The sequence below is a fragment of the Diplodia seriata genome, assembly GCF_021436955.1.
Source record: "Diplodia seriata strain FDS-637 chromosome Unknown scaffold_4, whole genome shotgun sequence".
In the NCBI taxonomy this organism is placed as follows: Eukaryota; Fungi; Ascomycota; class Dothideomycetes; order Botryosphaeriales; family Botryosphaeriaceae; genus Diplodia; species Diplodia seriata.
The window spans coordinates 372,692-392,593 of NW_027117311.1; the positions used below are offsets into that span (position 1 = coordinate 372,692).

General features: G+C 61.5%; 3 protein-coding genes across 3 annotated transcripts; 2 read left to right on the plus strand and 1 right to left on the minus strand.

The window, feature by feature from the left end:
- Nucleotides 1-10,553: 10,553 nt before the first annotated feature.
- On the plus strand, nucleotides 10,554-11,484 carry SLS55_003966 (uncharacterized protein; the record flags this gene model as incomplete). The annotated part of the gene is made up of 2 exons (XM_066775428.1): nucleotides 10,554-10,559; nucleotides 10,648-11,484. The coding sequence occupies 2 exons, from the start codon at nucleotides 10,554-10,556 to the stop codon at nucleotides 11,482-11,484; spliced, it is 843 nt and encodes a 280-aa protein (XP_066633309.1).
- A 6,165-nt stretch (nucleotides 11,485-17,649) lies between these two features.
- On the minus strand, nucleotides 17,650-18,432 carry SLS55_003967 (uncharacterized protein; the record flags this gene model as incomplete). The annotated part of the gene is made up of 1 exon (XM_066775429.1): nucleotides 17,650-18,432. The coding sequence occupies one exon, from the start codon at nucleotides 18,430-18,432 to the stop codon at nucleotides 17,650-17,652; it is 783 nt and encodes a 260-aa protein (XP_066633310.1).
- Nucleotides 18,433-19,122: 690 nt separating this feature from the next.
- rps30a (40S ribosomal protein S30) lies at nucleotides 19,123-19,499 on the plus strand (the record flags this gene model as incomplete). Its single annotated transcript, XM_066775430.1, has 2 exons — nucleotides 19,123-19,126; nucleotides 19,297-19,499. 2 exons carry the CDS (start codon nucleotides 19,123-19,125, stop codon nucleotides 19,497-19,499), a joined length of 207 nt encoding a protein of 68 aa, XP_066633311.1.
- Between the last annotated feature and the right edge of the window lie 403 nt (nucleotides 19,500-19,902).

Here is a 19,902-nt window from a genome sequence, read left to right on the forward strand (position 1 = left end):
AGAATAGCATAGAAGAAATCAGGAGGAAGAGAAAAGTGCGCTGGCATCTTTGCCCTCCCTCCCCCGCTGTCTCATTTCACGATGATGAGGTGTCAATCTGCTGGCGCCGGCTCGGTTGATGACGCTTCCAGGCCCGTGCTTTTTTTTGGCGGCGGTGCGTCCGCTCGCGTGCGTGCGTGGGCGCGTGCGTTCTTGTTTGCGTTGGTAGGTCGACCCGACGACTCTGCGCGCGGATCTAGCTCCGGTCATGTGACCGGGACTCTCGTGACGGAAGGGAAGAAGAGCAAAACAGAAAGAGCCAACGTCGTTGTTGTTCCATCGATCGGTCGAATCCGATGTTTCTATTTTCGTGTTTTTTTAATTTTCCGAGGCTGCGCGCTCTCCCGAGTAAGGTCGTTTTGGATAAACTTGCTTTGATTCCCCTCCGCCCTTCAAAGTCTAATAATACCTAATGATGGAGGGGGAGGAGGGGGACGATTCAGTTAATTGTGGACGGAGACGGTTAGGAAGCCAGCCAGCCGGTCAGACAGAAGGAAAGAAGAAGCCATATCCTGCCCTCTGCACGTACCAGGTCAACCGTTGCTTCCGCCTTGGTTTTGCAAGCCGCGTCGGAGCTCGGCAATTCCGTCGACGTTCCCAATGAACGGTTATCTACCACGCTTGCCTGTTTCCCGGGCAATACGATGCCGTCTTGCGCAGAGACACCGGGAGTAAGGTGATGGAAATACCATCTTGGAGGAAAAGGAATGAGGTTGACGCCAATAGCTGTGCGCTGGCATTGGTGTTAGCGCAGCAGCCGCCGCCGCCGCCGCTGCCCGCCGCCGCCGCCACGGCGCGCCGACAACACACGTAGACGCAGGGCCGTCCGCCCCTAAGGCCGTCCGCAGCCCTACCTACCAACGAGCGGGCACGCGTCCCTGAGCCGGGGCGTGTGTGCGCTGTACGGCCTTCGTCAGGCCGACGTTCTAGTGGAATAGGCGGAAGCATGCACAACAGACACGGCGCCGCCCGTCTGCTAGCGTGTAGGTAGTGGTTAAGTAGCGGCCGAGGTTCACCCGGCCAACATGTACTACGACTCGAGAAAGGAAAGAGGAAAGTGCTTGTGGGAAAAAAAGGTTGGCCGGAAGAAATAGCACGTCTTCCCTCCCCGTCGGGCCGTGGCATGGGCGTCTCACGGGAAAGCCTCCCTCTGCGTCGTATTCGTTACGCCTTCCCCCAGGCGGGTCGAATGGCATTGTTAGGCGGCCGAATAGCAGGCCTGTCGTGTCATGATTGACTTGATTGACTCGACTCGTACGCCGTGTGGGCGTTATTGGGGGGGAGATATGGCCATGTTGCGCTCGCGAGTCAATAAGGTCGTAAATTGTGGTCTGTGATTGGCCGTCTTGCACAAGGGTCGAGGGAAGGGCAAAGGGAGATCAGCAGCAGCCGTCGCGGCGCGTGACCAGGGCTCTGTCCTGACGGTTACTGCCGCTGCGCCCGACTGACTCTCTTTCACTTTCTGTGCCGCATATGCGCAGGTAGCGGCCACACAGAGCGCGGGCGCAGACGCCGACGCATCAGTTTCACACCTGGGATATCTGGGTCCGGGCTGGATGCCTTGAAAGTTTTGAGCGCCTTCACCGGTCGTGCTGGGTTCGAAGGGAGGGACAGGCCAGCGAGAGGTTCAAACGGCTTTTGGTCCTAGAGCGCTCCTCCGGCAGATAAGTGAGCATCGGCCGTGATGCTGTACTTTTCCGACTACCCAATCACCCACAGTCGGATAAAGCGTCTTGAGCATGCGCCCAGTTTTTGCATGGCCGGCAGGGTTCCTGAGCCGCGCACTTCCGCTGCCCCGCGTGTGATGTGGGCAGGCACCTCCCAGTCACACAGGGCCCGGTGAAAGCAACGATCCTGGAGGGACGGTTTAGGCGTCCATCTCGTCATGCCTCGCCTTGGTCGTGCCCTGCCCTAGCCGTACGGCACGGCGCGCGTGGTCTGCTGTCGATGATGATGATGCGTCATGCTAACTCGTGTCTCGGGAGAATATCGATGCTCAATGGTGCCGCTGTCAGGATTTACTGAGCCTTTTTTCGGTTCCTTTTCTTGGGAAATGAGCGACAAGGCTAAGGCACCCTTGGACCGTCGATCGATAGTCGAGCGTACGCTACAACCAAGCCGACGCAGACAAGAACTACAGCGTCTGAGAGAGTTGCCTCGACAATGGTTGTGGTAAAGATTAGCAGCGCGGGAGATGAGTTCCACGGACACCTTGGCGACCACGGAGCACGGGGACTGGAGAAGCAGATACCAGCATGAATCAACTTCCAGGCTTGATCACAGCCCTCGTCGACGTCAACATGGGCGGCCCTTGGCTCGTCTCCATGTCTTCCAAGCCGCCGAGTCCCGCTCGCAGCATCCCGGCCAAACCGTTGCTTGGGGAGACTTACCAAGATCCATGGGCGCGGGAGTTTGCCTTGTCAACCAAGTAATTTCTGGTCCTGGTGTCTGGAATTGTGTGATCGACTGAGATTGGCGGGGGGAAGCTTGTCTAGCGCGGAGAGCTCCGCAAGCAGCCATTGGCCTGTTCTCTCTCTTGAATGAACGTGCCGGAAGATAGGTGGTGAGAGTCAACTGTTCCTGCGAGCATGGGCACCATTTCACTCCAAGCTGCAGTTCGGAGGAGGGGAGGTGACGAGGCCTCTGTTGTGGTCGGCCTAGTGACGGGCTAACATCTAGCTCTTCTTGGCTTCTTTTGGCTCCGGATGGGCGTGGGAGTTGCGTAGCGTCGCCGACACGGAGCTAGCGGAGGCACCAACATGTGGAGTCGCGAGTGACGTGCCGCTAGTTTGAATCGTGGTTTGGCCGCTGTCACTGAAGCATCCCCGAGGGGCCCGTCCACGGCGTCAATAGGGTTGGATCCCGGTAGCAGCACGTAACGGTGAAATAAAACACGGCAGAACGAAGCACCGAGCGGGCGGCACGACTCTAGGCCTACCGAAGTATCCTTACGCGATACCTGACACAATCCAAAAGCCTACTCGAGCCATCCCTACTCCATCGTGCGTTGACGCGCACCAATCTCCGCGGCGCAGGGCCATCCTGTCAGTTAGTCGCAGCCCAGTGCCACCAGCCGGGGAAACAGAGATTGGCTACCAGAGCCACCTCTCGTCGCACCTAGAGGCGTGTCTCCGTTGCTGCTTTTGGCGGCACGCGCAGCTTGCGCGTCTCAAGCTTCCCGCGACGGAGGCGCAGCAGAGGGCAGCACTATCGGCAAGCGTCGGTGGGCGCTCCGACGTCACGTCTCAAGACGCGGTCGCAAGCCGTAGCACACAATCAACGCCATGCCCCTCGGCGCGCAGGGCCTCTCCTCTGGCGGTGGACAGTCGAAGCAGCGAGCAGGTCAACGGCTGACTTCGGCGCCACCCAGCCAGACGGCGAATCTGGCGAAGGGAGCACTGCCGAGCTCGCCATGTTCCGGGCACGTGGGCGGAGCATCGATCAGGGTTCCCAGGGCCCGCCCCTTGAGGTGCCCACAATGACGTCGGCGAAGGGCGGCATTTGCTGAAGCGCCTGTGGCCTGGCGGGTGGGGAGCACAACGTTCAAGAGCGGCGGGAGGGACGTGTTGAGCCTAGCTGCCGCCGTGCGCTTCGTCTGGGTGTTGGATTGCACGGCGCTCGGGAGAATCGCCGGAAAATCACACCGATTGATGGGCACTCCGCCGACGCAAATCCTCATCTTTGCGTTAATTGGGCGTTGCGGCCGGCGCTGATTGGGTCCGCGGCATGTTGTGTGCGCGTGCCGTCGGATGCGATCCGCCTCCCCTCTGCGCTGGCCGTTGCCGCGAGAGTGGGTTGGACGAGGAAGGGCTGTTAGACGGCCAGGGCGCGTCTCCTGTCCGCTGCAAAGAAGCGCGTCCAAACTGCCGAAAGCGGATCTCGTGGTGCATGCAATGTTGCATGAGCCGTCGAGACTGCATAGGGAAACGAACCATGATCGTCCAGGCCCGAAGCGGGCAGGCACAGCGATCAAACTGCCTGCCTCACCGCATCTCTTGGGTTTTGCTGCCTGTCGTCGACGAAGGCTGACTCAAGCTTTGGCATGCTGGGCCGCTCACTGTCGAATCGAAGATCGTCAATTGCCCTTCAGGGATTGACGCGCCCCGTGCCATATTTTTGCATTAGTGCAAACGGCAACCGGCGCGCCGCATGGAAAGACGGTGAAGAAGCAGTTCGCTTGCCTGCGTCGCCCTTGGCGAGTTGCTGGTCGCTTCCAGCGCATGAACGATGAAACGCTGCCGTTGCGCTCGCCTGACGGGACCCTGGACAGGCATTCCGCGTGGGGGGGAGCCGAATGGGGGATGTCCATATTGCAGACGGTGTTATGCTGTGATCTTCGATGATCGATGGGAATCCGCTCGCATCCTACGCAGCCCTCCCGCGGGCTGCATGCCGAAAAGGTACGATGACATACGTCGGCAAAGAGTAAGCCCAGCACCAAACGGGGGAGTAAGCCCGTCTGCAGTGCGTGGATCAAGTTGCTCGTATCGTGCGCTGCGCTCCGGCCATAAACGCAAGACACATCGGTTTCATCCGCCGAGCGAGCCGCCCGCCATCTGTTTGAGGAATGGTAGAGGTGGAGGAGCTCCCCTCTCGCGGAACCGTCTTGGCCCGTTTTGGGACAACTGCCTTCCTCTCTGCGATCAGCGCCACGCTGGTCTCGGAGATGACCCGTCATGCTCAGTCTGCGTGCGCCGCAGATCCTTACGCAAGATGCGACAGGAGGCTGGAGATTTTCCGGAGGTGCAGACGACGTCGTACGACATTGCTCTGGGCATGCAATGCTGGACGACCGCGATGGCCGCCATGTCATGATTGAGGCTGTACCGCAGCTCCACTCAAGGGGCGGGCCGATAGCAACGACATTTCCGGTCGAGACGAAGCGAGGGAAGGCCGCCGTGTCCTGGTGCGGAGATCTCTGGGAAGTCATGGGTGGCGCGCCCGGGGAGCGTTTCTGATTCAGTCAGGTCGACGGGAAGAGGGGCGCATGGTTGTCGTCCAATCCGCATCTTCTGCCCGGAAATTCGGCCAGTCATGCGGCAGCGTGGGCAGGGCGTCCCTCGAGGCTCGGAAAATAATGGCGTCTGATATGACGACGGCTCGAAATTCTGCGACACTTCATTGCTCAGACCCGCCCAACAAGCATCTGCGACACGTGCAGCGTGCGCAGGGGATTGCCCAGCACGGCCAATGGGACCGGGGGCGGTTCAGGGGTGGGTAAATCACAGCAGGCCGTCCTGGAGAAGATCCCATGGGCGCGCATCGAGGATGCTGCGGCGCAGCAACCCAAGGGCGGGCGCAAGACGCGACTCCATGGCAACAGAGATCGAGTAACGTACGTTTAGAGTACAAGGCGGACGATTTAGGGCGGGCCGCTCTAGTCGCCCATCGAACGGCCAATCGGTATGGAGCGTGGACACGCGGCAACTCAAAAACCCAGCCGGTGGTCCATTACGTCTTTTCCGGCGAAGATCTGCCAAAGTGCCCTCGGAAGCTGCCGTACCAAACAGCGGTCCAGCGAGACTCGCCGGAGGACCGTGCCGGCTCCAGCGCCAGGTCTGCAGGAGCGTGCCTCTGCGGGACAGATTGGAATAGGGACATTGCCCGAAGGGGAGCGGAGGTTGGCAAGGACGCTCCGTCTGGATCTCGGCTTGGCGCGCACCGGGGGCAGAAGAATGCCTGCCCTGGCGCAGGGATGCATGGGATGCGCCAGTTGTGGTTGCTCCTGACGGGCTGACGAAAGGATCTACGTCAGCCGCTGTCTGAGCCATGCGCTGCGCAATTTTGTGACAGCGCGGTGTACCCCCCGAATGGAGAAGGCCCCCTGCCACTCTCGCGGTAGCTTTGCTCCGGCATTCAGGACAGGCTTGTCGTCCCGATCCGTTTTCGGCGCGCCGGGCCATTGAAAAGGATCGTGGCCGGCAGCGCAGCTGCCCGTTCCAACAGGTGCTGACGGAAGCGCACATGCAACGCTGCGCTTGTTGAGCCGGTGGTCAGCTGCGATGCAATCAATATCGATAGATGACTTGCGTTGGCCCGTCGATTTAGGCGGGTGCTCCAGGCAGGGTGATCCATCCCAAGCCACGCTTACCGGCACGACGCGGCACGCACGGTGCAGTTTCGAAGCTTCGCTACATGCGGATACACGAGGGCGTTGAGGTGGTGACCCCTGGTACATGCGGTCGCTCACCGTTCAGTAAGCACCGGCTAGCGCGCAACGAGGAATTGGCACCCTGGCCGAGCCGTGGGCGCAGCCTGCGGAGCACGCAGCGATGTCATCATCAGCCAGGCCGGACGGGTCCTCGCGTGCGCTAATCGCCGGAGCACTTGCGGGACCTGGGACGAAAGCGTCTGGCTTGACGAGATCGCAGCAGTCCAAGACACCGCGGCGGCAGGGATGGCGAAGATCGAAGCGCGCTGCCAGATTGGCCTCCAGAGAGCAGCAATTAAAGTGGCGTAGCGCAATCCTGTAACGGCATCACGCGCGCCATGAGGGGAACGAGGGGCGACTCATTTAGGACCGAATCGCCTGTGAAATGTGTCAAGGTCACCGCCATCTCGCAGACGACCCCGGTCCCCGGTGCATCTCCCAGGTTTTTGCGCGCGATAATCTTGTGTGTTGCAGATCAGCCGAGGAAATGCCCCCTGATCCGAACCGTTGTCCTGGGGGTGACATCCAGCGGACGAGCCGTGCGCCGCATGGACGACGCATTGTTTGGAGACGCTCGGGACGCAGGCTGCTGGCGCGCCGCCTCCCGCCTGCATCCACGATCTGGCCGCGGGCCACCGCCATGCGCCTGCCACCGCCAGGGCGCTGGAAGGGGGCGAGGCGTGGAGATTCGCAGCGGCGGTGGTGAGGCTGGCGGCGACGAGGCCGCACCCGGCGCGCCAAGAACGAAGCGACAGCGGTGGCCGACATTCCTGGATGGAGATCGGGCATCCCGGCTGTAGCTCCCAATTCATGACTAGCAGTCGGAGGGGATGCGGCGGGCGATTGCAAATCCTCCTGACACGCGAGGACCAAGATAAACGCGCGCCAAAGGGGAAAGAGCGAAGAGCAGCTGCAGGCTCGATGGCGGACCAAGGCCGGCGGGCGGCGGGCAGCGGGCAGCGGTGCGGTGATGCGAGCCAGCAAGCGAGACGCCCGCGGTGATCGCGAGTCGCAGGTCCACCGCCGGCGGCGCGGCGGCGCTGGCGGCGGCCGGCGCTCAAGCCCGGCCTCCGTCTCCGTGCAGCCAGCGCTGCAGCATCGCTTGCGTTGTACGCAGCGGCGGGCAAATGTCGCCAAAACGCGCAGCACGCGTGCGCCGGGAGGCCTGGCGGGCGGCGCGGGCCTGCGTGCGGTGGTGCTGGGGTGCCGGGGGCTGGGGCTTGGGGGTGCTGTTGCAGCGGGCTGCCGTGCGCGGGACTGGTCGGAGCGGGTGCTGTCGTGAGCAGCAAAAGCGGCGCGTCGGCCGGCGCATGGCGGGCGGGCACTGCGGCGCTGGTAGCACGCGCCGAACAAGCAAGCACGGTGGGGGGCTCGCGATGCAGGCGGGCGGTGTTGACGAGCGGCCTGGCGAGTTGAGGTGGAGTGTGTGGTGCCAGGCCCCGCGTGTTTGCCTGGCGAGTCAGGGCCAATCAACGCGGCCGCGCTAGATGCCTTCTCGAAGAGCGGTACGAGGCCGCGCACCGCCGAGGCAGCAGCGCTCGCCGACGGGAGCATCCCGGGCGCTCCTCGCGTGGTGGCCGGGCAGCGTACATGCATGGCCCCGCGAGCCTTTGATGAAGAGCGGCGGCCCTGCGGTGCGCCGCTTGGGATGCTCAGGAGAGCGGCCGGGATGGGCGGCCGGCAGGCGTGGGAGAATTTTCGACGCCTCTTCCAGCGAAGCTTCCACTGATCCGTGCTGCGATCGACGTGCTACCGCCCGCCCGCGCTGCTCCTTGGGAGGCATCCTTGGCCGCCGCCAACCTCATCCCACCATCGCGCCCGGGAGGATCACGCACTAACGCGCTCCGATCCCAGCGGCAGGCGCAGCTGATGACGGCGACGAGCTGTCGGGCCCCGCGTGCAGCATCTTGCGCCAGCAGCGTCCGCATGAGGTCGGCGGCGCCCCGCGAGGGCGGCGTGCGGAGCTGCTCTATCTCGACATGATCTGATTCTGATCCTTCACCTGCGTAGCGCTGCGGTCGATCGCGCGCGCCCTCAGCGTCAATTTCCCAGCGCCCTGGGACATGGCTTGTCGACTGCAATCCTTCGCTGTGCCGCCGGGGTGGATGCTGCGCAGCGTTGTTGGGTCTGATATAGGCCGCTCGGAGATGCCCCCTCCTGGCGGCCTAGCATTGTCATCAGCGTCATGCAGCTAGAGAAGCCCCGGCGAGCGTGCGACTCAGCGTGCGGCCTGGTTCGTTGGGCAGCAGGCATCTCGAGTCCAGCGAGGGTCCGCGGGTGGCAGTGGGGGATCCCACGGCAGCAGGCTTGGTGCTATTGGGAGGCGCGCGAGAGACAGCGCGCTCGCCTACTGGTGATCAGGGTCCACCGTGGCTGGATGGGCATAAGACCACGGATGCCCGCTGTGCGGAGGGCGCAGGACATGGCGCGGAACGGAATTGTGATTGCAGGGCGGGCGTGCTAGCGTGCGGAGCAACAGGCAGTGCAAGTGGCAGCTTCAAATTTTAAGCGGCCGGCTATTGTCGCGCGCGGCAGAGCCGAGTCGCTGCGATCTTTGGCAGGGCTGCGTCGCACGCTGCATCGGTGTCGGCGCGTGGTCGTATGTTAAATTGTCGCCCACCACTCCGCGTCTCCATGCAGTGCAACTCGGCGCCGCAAGCGAGCAGCAGCGGAGCGCGACCTGGAACGCCGGCTGACGCAGCAGGCTCGGCTGCGTGCTGTGCGCGCGGAGAGGGCGTCGCTGGCGCGGTGAGGCCGCGAACGTGGCTTCAAGGTTAGCTGCAGATGATGGGCGAGCGGGCGGCTGATCAGCACGACGACTCCTCTGTGCCCGCGGCGGGCCAACGGCTACTGCCACTCCACGGCCACGGCCACAGGCTCACACTCCCGCCGCGGCGGGATGCGCAGCTGGCGTGCAGGCGGAGCAGGCCGCGCGCTGCGATTGCCCACGGCGGCTTGCGCGCCTGCCGGCTAGCGGTAGCGGACTCTAGTCAGGCTGGTGGAGCGGTTAATCGCTGGCGCTGGTGCTGGCGCCGGCGCTGGCTAATCGCACGCGGTGCTGCGGTGAGGACGCAGCGCAGCGCAGGCAGGCGCTGCACCTGACACTCGCACTCGGCCCGTCTCGCATCGTGAGGCTTCTGCTGGCGTTTGCAGTCGCCAGCCAGGCAGCGTGCCAGCAGCCGGGACCCCGGGGCCGTTCCAGCGGCGGTGGATGCGGTAGCGATCTGCCCGCCCGCGCTGGAGGCAGCGCATCTCCGACCGCTCACGTTCCTGAGCAGCGCTCCCTTCATCAGCGCGTCGCACACGCAATCTACACCGGACGGGGCGCGACTGTGGGGGAGCCGGCCAACCAGGTCCCTTGCATGCAGAGCTCGAGCACTTGGCCGCTCTGCCGCAAGATCGTGGGCAGCCCGGCGCACATCACGCATTCCTGGCGAGCCGTCAAGCGCAACCGAGGAATTTATCCGTCACGCTGGACTCGCCGGAGGTAGTGGCCTGAGAGCAGCCGATCTGCAGTGCAGCAGGGCCTGTCCCGGCCGCCTCATTCCCCGAACGGTTCGATAGCCGGCGATGGTGGGTGCGCCTTTGACACGCAGGGGGGCCCTGGCCGGGGCTGGTGGATCCCTGTCGCTGCTCCGAGTCGCAGCGCGAGGCAGGGCCCGGTTGCCGCATGGGATACAAAGCACGACTATCATCTGCATTACCGTTGTGAAGAAGTGGGCACAGGCGCTCTCCAGATAATAACGGCCCGCCTCTTCAACGGTGGATCCCCTTCGCTCAAGCCAGGGTCCCGCTGGTCTCAGCACAAGTGACCCACCCCGTTGGCGACGGTCACCGCAGCCCGCGACGTACTTGAATGCCCGCCTGGCCCAAGCCGCGCAGCTTCAGCCCAGGTAGCCCACCGACACACGGCATCTGCTGGACACGCGCTGTCCACCGCCGCTCTATAAACTTCCATTCCGTTCCCCTCACCACCGCCTCTTATTCCATCGTCGCCCCAGGGTGAGCGATGCAGCTGTCGAGTATGGTCCACGGCACTGGGAGGGACAGCCGTCAAGAGGCGCACGAGTACTACCGCCAGCAACACCAGCACCACCTGTACCAGAGCCAGCGCGTCCAGCACCACCCGCAGGACGTCGCCGCCGGCTACCACCACCAGCTGTACCAGCAGCAGCAGGCCTTCAAGCACGCACACCCCTACCCCGGCGCGCCCCAGAGCCCGCCCTCGCCGCCCGTGGAAGACCTGGCGAACAAGCCGTCGCTGCCGTCCATCTCGAGCCTGCTGGGCATCGCCGACGGCGAGCGCCCCAACACCGAGCCTGGTAAGTTGCAGCACCGCCCACTTCCGCCCATGCCGCAGCGCATGCGAGTCGCGAGCACCGGCCGCCTCCCTGCCCCGCGAGAGAGAGAGAGAGTCACGCGAAATTAACACTCCCCCAGGGTCGCAGTCGCAGCAGGCGTCGCCAAGCCAGCAGCCGCAGGCCGTCCCACAGGCTCAGCAACAACAACCGCCGCCGCACCACCACCACCAACAGGTGCAGCACCAGCCGGTCCTGCCGCCCGACCACCGACCCGACCAGGCTCAGCAAGCTTTCGCCCCCACGATCGTGAGCCACCCCAGAATGACTTTGCCGCCCACGCCTCCCATGCGGCCGGACTCCGTCATTGACGGGAACCAGTCTCCCTCCACCTCTTCGCAATCGTCTGTCCCGCAGCAGACGCCCTACTACCTGGGCCAATCGCTGAACAACATGGAGCCGCACCAGCAGCGCCAGCAGATGCCCCCCGCTGCTCCCATGCGCCAGCGCCCATCCGTGCCTTCGCAGCCCGCGACCTCTCCTTACGCGACCTCGCCGTACGCGGCTTCTCCCTACGCCTCCTCTCCCGGCGCCGCCTCCGTGGGCTCGTACTACTCCCCGGAAAACCAGGTCTACACCTCTCCGAACATGTACGGCCAGCGCCCGCTGCCCTCGAACTTCCCCCCGCCGCCGGTGCCCGTGTCGGTGCCGGTCACGACGCCCGGCAACCCGAACCCGTGGCAACACCACCACTACATCAGCGCGTCGAGCGCGGCCGCCTTCCCCCAGTCGCAGGACCGGTACATCTGCCAGACGTGCAACAAGGCCTTCTCGCGGCCGAGCAGTCTGCGGATCCACAGCCACAGCCACACGGGCGAGAAGCCGTTCAAGTGCCCGCACGCCGGCTGCGGCAAGGCCTTCAGCGTCCGCAGCAACATGAAGCGCCACGAGCGCGGCTGCCATGCCACGGCCGGGCCGTCGGTGCACGGATCATGATGGCGATGACGACTTCTTCTCGACGCGGCAGGATTCCACGAGAACTGTACATGTACAGCAACGGACGAGTTTTCAACGAGACGTGCGTGAAAAGTTATCAAAACAAAAAAGGGATAGAAGCGGGTGTTTTCAGGGGCATTGGTCCACGGCCAAAAGTCTTCGGGTCACGGAGCCGACGTGGGAGAGCTTCTCCACCACAGCGACGTGGGGCGAACACACCCGCACCCCTCGCAGGGCCTGTTGGGTGGCAGAGCACGAGCAGAGCTCTGCGGGGCAATGGCAGCGAGGACAGTAATGGTCTCATCGAACGCGACACGGCGGCTGCTCGACCGAGCGATTTCCTCATCCACGCTTTATACCACTTGCATCATTCCTCCGGCGTTTAATTTTCCTCGGCATGGGCGTTCAAGCGGAGGCAGTCGATTTCATCTGTTCAATTCTTTCGCTCTGTTTTTCTCTACATCCTTTGCATTGGACCGGCGTTGCCGTGGCGGAGACGGTCGATGTTGTAGCTACTTTTGTTCTCCCTCCCCTTCCCAGCGTGTTTTCCCACCACTCTTCATCGACGGGGCCGTGGGCGCCGCCGATTGATCCCGCCGCACCGGCGGCGGGTCTCATCGCAGTCTGCTTCAGATGGATTGCCTGGGTTTTCCCCCACGGCAAGCGGGGGTCGCGTTTGTCTAGTTGTTCCACCATATACCGATCGTTATTGTGTAGTATAGGCCACGCGCTTAGCCGTAGAGCTCGGAATAGCAAGTCGTTGGTGCCGGCACGCGTATCTCTGCAGTGTTACCTAATTGCGCGCAGCGAGGGCGACTAACCTGGGGAATCTGCAGGCAGAAGAGGATCGGTGCTAGCGGCGCCAGCACGCGGTGGGCTGTGGTTGCATCGTATGCCTTCTTCACCGCCGCGCGGCGAGGGATTCGCTGGCCGTGACATCGTGATTTGCAACACGATCACCGGGCTGCAGCGGCCCCTCCCCACTCGTCGTCGCTCAGCTACGCGCCAGCGCGCCGCTGCCGACGCACGACGCCCACCGAAAAATGTTCGCCGCTCCTTCTCTCTGGACCCTGGGCGGGTTCAACGCCAACTCGGCGACTCACCGCGCTCTCCGCCGCGACACGTAACCCGACGCCAGCAATCATCCGCCGCCCGCCCACGCGCTCCCCTGAAATCTGCCCCCGATCCCACGCCTCGCGCGCGTGCCTCAGGCACAATGGCTGGCCCGCCGGCCGGCAAGCGGTTCGGGAACGACTCGGGTCAAGATTGACGCCGCCCACGCGCGATGCGCGCCAGCTCGCCGCCTAGCAAGAGCCGCCGCCGTCCCGCTGGGCCTCTCGCTTCACGAGGCGGTGAACAAGGCACGCGCCCCTGGTCCGCCTGCCCTGCGCCACGCTGCGCTGCCCTGCGTGGCCCACGACGCGCACCCAGGGACCCGGGCGGAGATGGGCACATCCTCTGACCGGCGGCGGTGGGGGCGGGAGGGACGACGACGTCGGACGGACAGGCACCAGGCACGGAGGAGCGCTGCCACAGCCGCTTCGCGAGACAGCGGGCACGGCAAGCTCCAGCGGACTAGTCGAGGGACGCGAGCCGTCGCAGAGCATGCAGCAGGCCTGTCGCGCGCCGGTAGCCAGCAGGTCGCCCGGCGGCGGGCCAAAAGAAAACATCGAGGGTGATGCGCTGGATCTGCCAATTCCCGCGCGTCGCGCACCCTCTTAACCCCTTCCGAGCACATCTTCCGCGCGATCTCCCTTGCGCGGACCAGACTTGCTTTTCTCCAGCCACGAGGCGTGCCCATCCCCATCACCGCCGGGCTCCAGAGCGGACTGCGCCGGCAACACAGAGTCAGGGACATGGCCGGGCCCGGCGGAGATAGCAAGGGCCTGCTCTCGTGCGCTCGTCGCCTTCGCGGAGTTGTGGGCAAACGCGGATTTACCTGCTCTAGCTGTTGCGCTACGGGGTTTGGGCGGTTTGATCTTCGCTAACCGCACGTCGGTGCGTCTCGCCTCTTGCGCAAAATGGGTCGATTGACGGCCGCGGAAGCGCGCGCTAGCTCACGGCTTCGGGGCAGGGCGAGCGACGGCGAGGCTATGTTTTGACAGCCGTCAAAGCGCCGCGACGCTCGCCGTCTCCATGTGGGCGCGGAGCGAGGCGCTGACACGTCGAGCTCCCGCCGACCCAGCGCTACCTAGCCCCGTTGGGCCATGTTTCTAGTAGCTTACCTCTTTCGGCAATATACGGCTCTCGCGGCAGTTGGCACAACCACGTCCCGCCGGCCACGCTGCCGTGCGGTGGTCCTGTCGGCATGAGCACCTCATTTCCTCGACACGCGCACTCCTTTCCCCTCAAAACAATTGGGATGGACATGAGTGCTATGCTGATCAGCTATAGCACCTGGATTATTGATCAATGGGCCGGCCCATGGGCTCGCGGAGTCGACGGCCGTCTTCTCGTCAGCCCGCCGTCATCGCCGAATGCATGTCGCCACGGCCTCAGCACCCGGGCCCAGCCCAAAACCGGTTCTGACCTCGCACACGCATATCGCCCCGTCCCTCTCCACAATACACACGTATCGTGTCAAGCTGACCTTCCTCCGTCCTCGACCGCACGCGCCCTCACCGCTTTTTCCGCCGGATGCTGAAAAGCTTGCGGGCTATCAACCGCGCTTATCCCCTAGCCTCCCCACACATCAGCACGCGTCGCAAGCCACACGGCGGATCCTCCCTCTTCAGGTAGACTGTCGTTGCTTCTTCCAGCCAGCCTGGAATCCGTCCCATCCATCCAGCGCGTCGGATGGAGCCGACACCCTCCCGTCCTTGCATGAACAATTTATGTAGACATTGCTTCTTCGTTCTCACTGCATGCCGTGTCAGATGCTCTTGATTGCATGCAGTGGGCGTCCAGCACGGTAGCGGCCACATGGCCCGGGGAGAAAATAAAACCGACAAAAAAAGAAAAATCGACCTATCGGCATGCGGAGAGGCGGCGGATCTGCAGGGCCGAACCGCGCTTACGGTACCTCTGCTCCTCCTCACAATCTATGATGTCTTCGATGTATCTCTTCCATCGTGTGCTTACCTTTCAAACACACCGTCTTCCGTAGTTAGTCCAAACTTCTCTCCACACACACCCCCAGCTCATCCTCCGTTTCCGGTGACCCGCATAATCACCGCGCATGGCGCGCAACATGCAGCCGTGTGCCACACACGTGCGCGTTCCGATCTGTCGTGCTCGTCGCCTTGTTTGCGTTTCCGAAAATACGTCGCCCCCGTTAAGGCAAACGGCGAGAAAGATCCTGACAATGATATGCTACTTTTCGTTTCTTTTTTTGTTTTGTTTCGATTCGCGTCTCCAGCACCAGGCGGTGAGTATCGAGGTGCCTCCCTCTCTCTCTCACTTCTCGTCTCCGACACTTCCCTTGTCGCCCCTGGCCTGCCGTGTCCGAACCACGGAAATGCTTGGTTTGCTTTGCTTCTGCCCTCGCACATGCACGTTTCGGCAACCGGCCGGTGTACAAAAGCAAGGGGCGGGTGGGAGGACGGGTGGGAGAAAAGGAATATACTACGCGGCTTGTTGCTAGAACTTTCCCTTCCAGATCACGGTCTCAGAGCCGCTCTGTCTGTCTCTTTGTGTGCCTTCTCGCGTCTCGTTTCCAGCCGCGCGCCGTCTCGCGTGGGACCCGCGCTGTAATCCTGGCCGGTGCTATACCTTTTTTCCTTTCTTTCCCCTTGTTCGCCGTGCCCGAAAGCTTGCTGCGCGCATGTGGTGGGAGCGCCGACCCTATGGTTCTCGGTCTTGGCCCCCTTGTACGGGTTCTCGTTCACTCCGGGAAAAAGAAAAGGAAGTGATAGGGAGTAATTTGTCGTCAATGCCACGAATGAGCATTCTCTGATTCACTGTTTCCTTCGCCCGCGTCTTCCGGGGCTCCCTCAGCAACCCATGGCATCTGCGGTCCATTATAGCCCACGTCCACGCCTTCATTCCAGAATTCCGAAACATGCACGTCATCCTTCTATCACACACAGTAGTAATGGGAATCGATATAATTGGACATGGGATGCAGCGGAGCCTTGTCCGGGGGCACTTGCTTCTCTATTTCCGTTTTTTTGTTGAGAGGATCAGGGCTATGGCTGCATCGTACGATCGGTGGAGGGACCGGGGACTACTGAATCGTATGATGGTTGAGGGAAGGATGAGGTTCCCGGCACGCGGACAAAGGGGACGGGATTTACTGGCGATCGGTCGATTATTGATGTGTGACTGACTGGTGGGCCGGGGGCAAGTATGAGGTACGGGCGGGCGCTGATGACGCCCGGATGGGGCGGACCGCGTCGGGTCGGGATGGCTTGGGAGGGATTCCGTCGGGATCAAGTCCGATTGGGGTCCGGGTGAGACGCGGTTGGACGAAAAGGGGCTTAGGCGAGTTTCTGGTTGTTGTTGGTGGAGAGGAGGGAGAAGGGGATGGTGGGAGGGGCCGTGGTCGAACAGGGAGGGAGAAGGATGATTGACAGGGTCAGAGATGGATGAGCACGAGGTAAATGGGAAAGGGCATCGGAGTGAGGCAGGTTTGTGTTAGCTAAAGGGAGCTATAGGCAAGTGACCATGGGACGGAGGGCCGCGAAGGGGCATGTGAGCCGGTTGTGGCTTTTGTTGGTGCGTTTTGATTTTCTCTCGCGTGCTTCGGCTGGCGGCGCAGAGAAAAAGGGACCGCTCATGGGTTCTGTTTGGCGATCAGCTGAATACTAAGTGGGTTGTGGCGGTGGATTGACGTCCGGGTGAGGTTGTGGAAGCGAGATGATCGACTGCCCGAAGGATTCTGGAGCTAGGCTGGGTTAGTGTGTCGATCTGATGCACTCAAGTTTGTGCAGACGTTGGGGCTTTGTGCAGGACCCAGGGACTTACGTATAGCTATGCTCTATTTGTGACTACTTTGTCTGTTGTTCTAGACATGGAACTTGCCTTGAAGTGGCGTCGAAAGTGTTTAACTAAAGGGTGGCAGCCCCATTCCGCTATACTGTACACGGGTAAATTTAACGACTGAGAGCCTTAACGCTATCTTTTCTATACCTCACGACTCGTCTTCGTAGTGCCATCTCGCAGTGTTTGTTAAGGTTAGCACGAGACAGTAGTGTTGGTGGAATACCCTTTGTCATGGCGTCTATCCATCACACACTTCAAACACAACTAATTTTTCAAGAAGCCGTTGTAGTACTTCATAAAGGTGAAGAACACCAGAACAGCCCTGCTGAACGATAGAGCCTAAAGGCGCTCATTCGAACTGAACTTACCCCTCGAGCGAAGTTGTTCAGTTAAAAATTTGCCTGAGCATTGGTTTTGAAAATATCAGACAGCAGTGCAGGTTAGAACTCGTACGCATCCTGAAACTGAGAGCCACAGCAGGTTCCAAAGGAATAAGCTCGTCCAGACTATTTCATAAAGATATTACATCGCGTGTAATAGAGTCCAATTCCTGGACGTAAACGTGAGTCTTGAACGCGAACAAACTCGTTCAGAGATTGGATTTCACTACCCACGTAGCAGAGAGTTCGTGGTGAAGCACAGCAGGCTCGAATCTTCCTGAACTAGCTGTGCAACCAAAGGGAACACGAGAAGCTAGTTGTCGGAGCTTTCCGTGCCTTCCGAAGGACGATAGATGTGGGTGATGTCCCTAGCATGTGCTTCTCATCCAAATGCGGTTAGCGTACCAGAGATGCTTGCATGTCGTGCTGTCAATTTACGATTTTTCTATCGGCATCAAATACATGCCTGCCATCAAACAACATGCTGTTGGAATACCCATGGTCTAGACAACACAATGGGAACCACTGCTCTGGGTAATGTATCGGGATTCTGGAGCATTTCATACCTATATTGCTACTCACTTCAAGCCGTTGAGCGCAAAACTGCCCTATAAGCCACAACTCCAAAACTCCAAGATCAGGTCAATCTCGACTGTGAGGGAGAGTTAAAGCCAGCATTGGTCTCAGGCTCAGATAAGCCCGCAGGCAACCTGATCCAACTCAGCTGCCATGATCAAGGAGCGCCATCTGTACACTATTATCATCATCAACAGCCCGAAGACGGTACCGCCTCGCCATATCTCATCCAGGGCCATCATCCTTCATACTTCATCGACACACAGTTTAAGTTTTGCCAGCACTCTCAGAGCTCCCAGCTGTTTCCAAACCCCAGCCACTCTCTCCATCCGCCCTTCTTCTCCTCGCCAGGCAGCACGCAGTCCCGCACCTCCTGCCTCGTCACGCTCCGCCACTCCTCGACGGGAATCCAGCCAATGTAGGCCCTATCGCCAAAGCCGCCGATCCAGTACACCTCCTGCACAACGAACCTGACCCAGTGACTCGAATGGATGGGGTTGCCGGGATACCAGGCCACGGCGTCGGGGTGGTACTTGGCGAAGCAGGCGGGAATGGCGTGCTTGACGACGTCCTCGGGGCCGAGGTCCTCGAGGTATCCCTGCAGCGAGAAGCGCGGCAGGCTGGCGGGCGAGCGGACCTGGCCCTTGGGCGGGACCCAGTTGAGCCCCAGCGAGATGTTGGAGCCGGCGGCGACGTTCTTGAAGCTCGTGGCGATGTCGATGGCCAGCACGGTCGGGTTGCCCGTCGCGTGCTCGCAGTCGGCGATGTAGTCGACCAGCCCGATCGGCGTGCCGCCCACGTCGGACGGCCGCTTCTCCGCGGCGCTCGGTTCTTGCTGCTGCTGCTGCTGCTGCTTTTCGTTGGTGGGGAAGACGGTCGACAGCGTGCCGAGCCCGCTCAGGTGCAGGATCCGCCGGGCCATCACGGCCGACTCGTGGATGGTCGGGATGCGGTAGCTGGAGGCATCTCCGTCCTCGGGGTTCACGAAGATGTGTTGTGGCGCGGGGACGAGGGAGGCGCTGGCGAAGCCGGCGAGCAGGGCAGAGGTGAGTGCGCGGGTCAGATGCATGGTGAAAGGGCGCTGTAAGCTCAGTAATAGTAGGAAGTGGGAACAAAGCTACAGGAGCTGAGGAGGGGTTGGGAGCTATGTCAGAGGTAGCCCGGCGGGAGCTCGCGCATGATCGGTGATGTGACCGATCAGATAACTGGCGATAACGGAGCTAAGATTGGGTCAAGCGGAATGACACATGATCCGCGCGTCCTGGGCGGAGCGGAGCGGCCCTGGAGAACCTGCAGCGCTCCGTTGCGAAATGCTCACCACGAGAGACGTTGGAAAAAGTAAAGGCCGGCAGCCACGCAACGAGGGCTCGTGCCTTGTCTTGTAATATCGGATAAGCTTAACGGCAGACTACCTAGTGTGACTGTCAGCCAGACAAAGGCGTGGCCGGTTCCCCAGGCTGCCGTGGCTGCCGCTTTGGGTGTAGCGCCGCTGTTTTGCCGAGTAAGCGAGCGCTCCTCATCCACAGCGCCAATTTCGACCTCACGCCCGCCAACGACGATACCACTCACCGACGACTACGCCAACGCGCCCATCTGTAAGTCCGCCCGTCGCATCGCCCCAGCACCGCCGCCATCCCGCCGCACTGCTGCGACGCCGCTGCATCCGCCTCGCACGCCTCGAGAAGCGCTGAAAGCTGACTCGCCACCCGTCTCCCTCGCAGTCAACCAACGTCGTTAGCAACAACCCACAGTCGCCAACATGGGTAAGGTTCACGGTTCTCTCGCCCGTGCCGGAAAGGTCAAGTCTCAGACCCCCAAGGTACGACAGACCCCGCATGCCCCAAAGTGGAAATAGCGATTGGATGAGCTGGAGACGGAGAAAAGGAGTCGCCACTGGGAAGACGCCCAACGGGTTGCGCCGGGAACATCTCAGAACAACTGGATGCTGATCAAGTTTGCGCACAACAGGTCGAGCCCCAGGAGAAGAAGAAGACCCCCAAGGGCCGCGCCCTCAAGAGGATAAAGTACACTCGCCGCTTCGTCAACGTCACCATGACCGGTGGCAAGAGGAAGGTGAGTTTCGCCACTGCCGAAAAACACATAAAACCCCGCCCCGATCCTAACAAAAGCAGATGAACCCCAACCCCACTTCGTAAACAACTCGACCGACACCCTCGCGATGGCGGCATGACGGAGCAACTTCTGGGAAAATGGAGGGGCTCTGAACGGGAACGGTTTGGTTTCTTGTGGTTTACGATCAAAAAAACGGGATTCGATCGAACGGGCTGAACTTCACGATCTGCTCTTTCACACTCAAATGGGATTATCTTCTCCGACAAACCGAATGACAACATTCCATATGACTCTGGACCAGGACTGGAAAGATTAACGGCATCTTCTCGCCCAGAAGAATGGGGATTCGTCCGGGGTGGTGACATCTTGGGATACCCTGTTCAAGGACCTGAACGAGAGTGTTCCGGCGTCTTTTCAGTATGGGACGATGGAGGCATATCAATGGCGCAGCTTGCTCAATCGGCCT